The sequence below is a fragment of the Colossoma macropomum genome, unplaced genomic scaffold, assembly GCF_904425465.1.
Source record: "Colossoma macropomum unplaced genomic scaffold, Colossoma_macropomum, whole genome shotgun sequence".
Lineage (NCBI taxonomy): Eukaryota > Metazoa > Chordata > Actinopteri > Characiformes > Serrasalmidae > Colossoma > Colossoma macropomum.
In genome coordinates this window covers 11,871,867-11,879,053 of record NW_023494800.1, presented here as the reverse complement: position 1 = coordinate 11,879,053, position 7,187 = coordinate 11,871,867, and the positions used below count along the sequence as shown (strand labels likewise).

Genomic DNA, 7,187 nt, shown 5'->3' with positions numbered 1-7,187 from the left:
GAAAATAAAAGTCTTTTCAGGACAGAAGTCATAAAATCTCATTAATGTAATAAAAAATACAGAGACATTTTTCAGACACAAATCTTAGCAGGAGTTTCCAATATAAAAACAGATTTTTCAGTAGGAATGAAACCAATTAAAAACAATGTGTAATTAAATAATTATTCATATTAAAATAACAGCTCTGCTACATGCAGAACTTGATCATTACTTAGGAGACTAAATCTCACACAAGTAAACATAGCAATACAAGGGCTATAGCTATTGTTTGCATTTCATTTAGTAACTAAATATCCATAAATTAAAAACTAAATACAAAAAAATTCTCACAGTGCAGTAGGTTCTTACTGGACCTTATCACAGCACAGCTGCTATGGTTTAGATGAAGGTGTATCTCTACAGGACGTCCAGTACCAATCTCTTATTACCATATACAAATGAGTTACTCAGCACATGTCAAAGGGAAGTTTAGTGAAGGTGAACTCCTCTGTAGGACACTCAGTAGGGGACAGCAGTGCTGCAGAGTGGTTCACTGAGCTGTGCTGCAGTGTTAGTAGGTGCAGGACTGTGCAATAGGGCTCGTGTGCTGCAGTCCCGAGGCAAGAGAACGCGCCATGCGTCGCGAAACATCGTGCATGCTGCTGGCAGCAGCGACGGCGCGACTCAGAGAACTTTTGAGAGGATGCTGCGTGTCCACAGAGTGTGAGCGTCTGTGATGACCTCTGACCCCTGATCTGTAGCCTCTATCTTCACTGCGTGAGAGGTAAAGGGGCTTTGGGTAAGAGGAGGGCGCCACGGGGCTGGAGTAGTACCTGCAGACCAGAGCAGAGGGTCGAAGCATTATCAGTGAAGTTTTCCTGAACTGCAACCACATTGATGTTTTGTCCAAAATATGATGCTTGCTGGTGTGAGGAATCATACATGGATGTGCAAAATTATGATTAAGGACATGAAGGACGGTGACGGCTTTTAAGAACTACTGAGATAGTACACTGAGCCAAAGTCCTGGTCAAGGCATTTATATTCCTTTTTGCTAGCAAAGAGTGGTAAAAAATACCTTTAAAATTTTAGAATATGGAAATTTCACTGTCATTATATGTTCCAGTCATTTTAGCAGCATTTTAGTTTTTGCCCCTTAGTTTAAACAAAACCAGGTTGTGTTTATGTTCCAGTTTGGGGCTGTTACATCATATACATGCTTATGCTTGTCTCCACCCACATTTCTTCTATCCACACTTTAATAATCTTGGTGCATTAATACAGAATTCAGTTGATGTGTGTGTTCTTAAGTGTGTTTATATCAAGTATTTTACAATGGTTATGAATTTGGCTCAGCCAACCAGCATTTTAGAACCGGAACTGTCCATCTTATAACAAATAAAATCCAAGGGCATAAAAGGGCACATCCTTGACCTTAGCCTTGGGAATTAACGATTAATCTCTGACTAATGAATCAGCATCATTTGATTAGGCTTTTTTTTGTCTTTGTTTATTTGTTTACTTACTTGTCTTAAGCAGATTTATGGATACCATGAGTAAAGAAAAAACAGAAAAAAAAGAGAAACAAACTGCTTCGCAACAGGGGCATTGCTACTACAGGCACATTATATTATGGCTATTATATTTTTCTATTAAATACATCACTAAAAATATTGCTAAAACTGAAAAGGAGTATGTCAGTATACCAGTATGTCAATATCATCGTGATATATTGCCTAGCACTGCATGGTCTGCTACTTTATAAAAAAATAAATGAATACTTTAGAATATGTGGTGCCACATAAACCCAAGGTAGGTAGATGTGAATTTAATTTTTCCTTGAAAATATATTTAATAAGTTTTTTGCAATAAATAGAACAAATTATTAGAACAAGGACACCAAGTGTCACCGATGCAAAACACCAGCATGTAGTATCTCAAACATCCTAGAAAGCATTTATCCACAATGCTCAATAGAGTCAGCCATTTCAACTAACACAAGGTTGGTTTCACTCTAGTTACTAGAGTGTCATAGCTCCCCTGTGTGTGCATGTTCTTCACGTCTAAAAACAATTCTGTCAGACAATATTATAATGGCGCAACATAAAATGTGATGCCTATGATACACACTATAACACAGCCATGGGAAAAGAACTTGGAAAGCTTAGAATCAACATCATCCTAATCTGCTGACAGCAAGCTGAACCCATTCCATGACTGTGTGCTAATGGATTCTCTTTATTGAGTTTGACACTCCCCCACCCTGACCTCAGCAGAACTGACCACAGCCAAAAAAGAGTTTGTGGGGGAGAATAAAGGTAATGAATACTTTATCTTGAGCTACTCACAGAACTGAGGGACAGACTGGCACACACTGGACCACATGCACACTGCCCATCACCGGAGGGGGCAGAGCTGCTGCCAAGTATACACCCCCTTTATCCCTGTGTCTGGAGCTCACTGACTTTTCCCTCTGAGCAGAGTTTTGGTGTTCTGAAATCAACAAATTAATATTCATTTTTATTGGTTAAATGGGACATATTTTATTTCAAAAACTGACTTGACCATTAAATGGCAACAATATCATGTTAATAATAACATAGAACATAGGTGAGGTCAATTAGACCTTTTTAATTTTATACGGAGGCATTTTTCTGTTTTATTTAAGTGGCCCTGAGATTCAAAGAAAGTTCTGCATTTATAATCTTCTTACATTTGCAAAAGGTCTTTTTTGTAAAGCAAATTAATAAAAGAAAAGAATAACAGTTTCTAACCAGGTAGAGAGACTCTTGCTCCACACTGTGGGCAGTGTCTAGAGTAATGATGAGTCCGACTGGGTGAGCTAACATTCCTTGCTGGAGCTGCTAAAACACAAGAAAAGATGAAGGCGTAAGTGAATGAAACAGCACTGACGAGGAAGACTGACATGATTTTCAGTACATCTTCATCACTTCACATAATGAAAAGAGATGCTCACGTGCAGAGACTCTACTGCCATGTCTTGCCATACAGCACACACACAAGAGGGCCGGCCCTCTGCTGCCTTCAGCCTCATCATCACCCTCTTCTGAGCTGTCAGCGGAAATGCTACGCTGCTGGCCTGATGAGAAAACATACTACTGCTAATTTCATTCTAAGATGACAAAGATAGAAATATGCAACACAAAGCACTCCTGCGCAAGCAGATAATACACAGCAAGTAACGGCCGACGTACTACTTGTGTGGGGCTCTGTACTTCGCCGAATCTCAGTTCTAGCTCTCCGGGATGCATGCGCCGCTGCAGGAGATGCTAGGATATGCCTTGATGTCCGTGGCTTGGGTTCAGATTCAGCAAGGTCTGAATCAGTGGCTATATTTTTGACACAAAGGAGAACTGAATCAGAATCTTTTTCACGGAGTACAAGATATACAGTTTCTCCTGGAGCAAGTGTTATAAGTGTCATAAATTCCAATAAAAAAGGAAGAAATGCACAGTTCACAAAATAATCTACAAGTAGCAAAATCGGTCTTATGTACAGTTATATATTAGGTACCAAAGTATAAAATTATGAAAATACATACAGTACTGTCCAAAAGTCTTAGGCATCTGAGAAAATTATACCTAATAAGCTGTTTATCTGGATAGCAAGCATTTTTGCTCAGAAAAAAATAATACTAAAATGAATGCAAATAACATTAATACAATATTTCGTGATTTTATGCATATTAATGTGTTTATCTATCAATTTTCAAACTCACCTTGTAGCAGCCCACTACTATCTGTAGTTACACCTGGTTTGGCTAATCAATCCTTCGTTAAATTAAATCAGGTGTGCTGGTGGTGGAATTTTACAAATCTATGTGATGTCTGGGGGCATCAAGTAGAAATCCGAAGCCAAACCTTCTTCAAACCGACTAACTTATAAGATATCAAATCATTTTTTTAAAACAAGAAATTCTTGTTAATTTTACTGCATTAATGTTGCTTTATTCTAATTATTCAAACGTTCTCTGATGTTCTTACAAGCAGAACCACACCAAAAAATGATTTTAAACAATGTTCTTGGGTGCTTAATACTTTTGCATAGTACTGTATATAAGTTAAGAGCTTCTCTATTGACTAAGTAATATGTAAAGCATCTTACTATAACCTTAAAGTAATGCTACTTTTACAGAAGGTAAGCATAAATGTGTTCATATTTAGTTAGACTGTAATTTGTTCACAGGTTTACTTACTGATATGTAGCTCTGGTCTGAAACGGGGCAGAGATGCTGATCTCCTCCTTGGTATATGCTTTGGTGTTCTCCTTCTCTCTTCCTCCTCCTGTTCCTCTTCACTCCTCCTGTTCTCTCTTGGTCCTCTTTTGCTGGCTGCTCTTTGCTCCAAAGACCTGTAATATGCCAGTATTATAATGCAAATATTTTAAGTACAGATATGTTGGACATATTTAGATGTGTTTAATTCAGAAAGAATTAAATTAAGAACTAAATTAAGTTAATTAAGAATTTTCCATTTAACCTCCATTGAGAAATCATTTGTTAAACAGCAAGTGTTCCAGAGGTAATTTACCTGGCAGTAGGCTGCAGAGGTGTGGATGTGTGAGAAGGTCTATGGTTTCTACAGTCCACCAAGATAGAAGGGGGTGCTCTCACTGGACTGGTTGGACTGGTCATCCTAAGACTTCCCTCTAAGCGCTCCCTGAGTCTGTCCACCTCCTCCTGCAGAGATTGGAGGGCCTCACTGATACAAAAAGATAATTCAATTCACTTCTTGTTCACATATTACTGTATAAAAGTTCTAAACATCTAAAGTGACACAAAGAACTTGAGTAAAAAAGGACAACTCAACTGCACTACAGTGGAACGGGGACATTTTGTTAAACATATTTCACAAAATATCCCCATAATATATTGGGAAATATACTGGAGGTGTTAAGAAGCATTTCAAGGTGTGGTACAACAGATGCACACACAGCATGCATTGCTTTCATGAAGTCAACCACACCATGCAATACAGCGCATACTATATGCAGTTGGAAAATACCTCCCCAGTCATGTTCCTCTAGATACTCAACTTTCCATGACTGTAAAAACACAGGATATCTCACTTGTAAATACTTTCTGCCACGCTTTGAGGTTATCTATAGCTATAAGTCAGTCAATCTACATTTCAAAGCTGCCAGGACAAAAAATTGTGTCTCAATTCTTTTTGTTTTTTTTTGTTTTTTTCGAGAATTTGAAAATGGCAGTTGGCCTTTACACTGTGTGGTATAACGGCAAAAAATTATCTGGAAATAAATCTTGTTCCATTTACTTTGAAAAATTCCAAGTTTCATTAGATATTATACTATAAAAGTTATAAACATGTTTTACATAAAAAATATTATAATATTTTTACTTCTCCTGTAAAGTCACCAGTGTTTTGAAACCACAGCCCTGACTTCTTTTGTGCATTTTACTCTTACAATGTAAGCGTTTTTACTGAGATTATGCTGAATCAAGCATTTCAGAGCTGAGAAAAAAATTAGCATGATGAAACTGAACTGAGTGTTCTGGGAAAAAAAACCTATTTAACTGAGACTGTATTTATTGCCCTACCAGGGACTGTTCCAATACTATACTGCAGTGCAACCTTTTCACTTCACTCTACAGCAGGCATAAATCTTGGCTTGTTCTGTGCTGCTATTGCTATGGCAGCCAAAAAGAGACTCACTGGCGATTTGTCAGCTGGACAGAACTTTGGGCTTTGAGGTGGTCACCATGGTGATAGAGCATAGCGGGGGAGGGGCTTCTGAGATAACAGCCATTCTGACTGGCTGGTGGTGTGTACTGGTCACCCTGTCGTACTTCCTCTCCTGATAAGGACTGGGCTAAAGAGAGAGCAGAAAGAGAGAGCGTGATGAAGAATGAGGAGAAACAGAAACAGTGCCACTGATTCCAGCATCCACCAAATGATTCTCCTTCAGACAGCCACTTGCCCTTGTGCTAAAGAACTGTGAACTCAAAGCATTTGCAAGTTGTAGTAACAGTATCACAAATTTCATTAAAAATTAAGACTGTGTTGCTTCCGTTATCCACTTTGCATTCTACACACCACAGTCACTCTGGTGCTCCAGCTCACTGATGCCACTACTAGGCCAGGGCTGGAGGTGGCCACTAGGCCACCGCAGAGGAGAACTGGAGGTGGAAGGGCTAGGCAGGGTCTGTCTCTCTGTCTCTCCTCTTCTCCCTGTGGAGCCTGGGCCTCGTCCAGAGTGACCAGGAGAGGCCTGTATGTGTGCCAGGGAGCGAGGAAGCTGCCCACTGACAGACACTGTCTCAGGTTTTATTCTGCTCTTCTCTTGTGTGACAGATGGCCTGGTCACCCTGGAGGAGACAGGAAAGAGGCCTGAGTTAAACACACACAAAGGTTTGGCTTTATGTACAACATAGGGACATGAAGTCAAACATAGCGTCCTATGTATATTTCATACATATACGAATTTTGAATTAGTAAGCCTGGCCGTAGAAAGACTTTTCCCATGTACAATTTGTTTAAGTCCTTCATTAATGGTCAGTTTTTGATGAAGAATTTGTTTTATTCTTTCTCTATTCAAAAATGAAACAGCCTGCAAAAAGCACTTTACAAAGTAAGTGCTTGAAAAGTTATGTTTCCATGTTCCTACAAAAACAGGAAATTTCTTCCTAAAATTGTATGAAAACAAACAAAACCATACAACAGACAGAGAACATCATTTATTTAATCTCCTGTCAAAACCTGCGGCAAAATAGCTAAAGTTATTCATTTTTGAGGAGACATGCCTGAGGAGATTAGATACAAAATAATCCACTTGCTTAAAGAAGAGGAAAGCCAAAGAAAAATAAGTGAAAAGAGAAAATGGGACTCCTAACAACTGCGCAAGACCTGGTAGACACCAAAACTATCATCATCAGAGAAACAGCACTTAACGCTTTCATCTTCGGGAGAAAAATCAAGCCCTACTCTTACTTTAGATCTGAAAAAACCCAGAGCTCAGACCTCAACATCAGGGAAGCAGAACTTTTAAAGGTGCCACAGAATGGTAACTTGTAGTTGAATAAGGTGTGTTCGGTACTTGGAACTGACATATTGTAAACCTCAAACACTGTTGTCTCCTCCTTCAAATACAAGTCCTGCAAAAGAGAGCAGTAAAACGGACCAATTCTAAAATCCTAAGCTGTGTAACAGACATTGACTCATTAATATTTA

The 7,187-nt window shown here is 38.9% G+C and overlaps 1 protein-coding gene across 1 annotated transcript in view; it reads right to left on the bottom strand.

Moving 5' to 3' along the window:
• Positions 1 to 323: 323 nt before the first annotated feature.
• The window catches only part of akna (AT-hook transcription factor), a 28,699-nt gene continuing 21,835 nt past the window's right edge, over positions 324 to 7,187 (bottom strand). The window contains exons 16-24 of the mRNA XM_036589086.1: positions 6,087 to 6,325; positions 5,673 to 5,829; positions 4,530 to 4,700; positions 4,196 to 4,350; positions 3,195 to 3,329; positions 2,957 to 3,079; positions 2,754 to 2,843; positions 2,328 to 2,472; positions 324 to 812 (exon numbers count right to left, since the gene is read on the bottom strand). Coding sequence (XP_036444979.1) covers positions 551 to 812; positions 2,328 to 2,472; positions 2,754 to 2,843; positions 2,957 to 3,079; positions 3,195 to 3,329; positions 4,196 to 4,350; positions 4,530 to 4,700; positions 5,673 to 5,829; positions 6,087 to 6,325 — 1,477 coding nt within the window. The 3' untranslated portion in view covers positions 324 to 550. The remainder of the gene's footprint in view (positions 813 to 2,327; positions 2,473 to 2,753; positions 2,844 to 2,956; positions 3,080 to 3,194; positions 3,330 to 4,195; positions 4,351 to 4,529; positions 4,701 to 5,672; positions 5,830 to 6,086; positions 6,326 to 7,187) is intronic.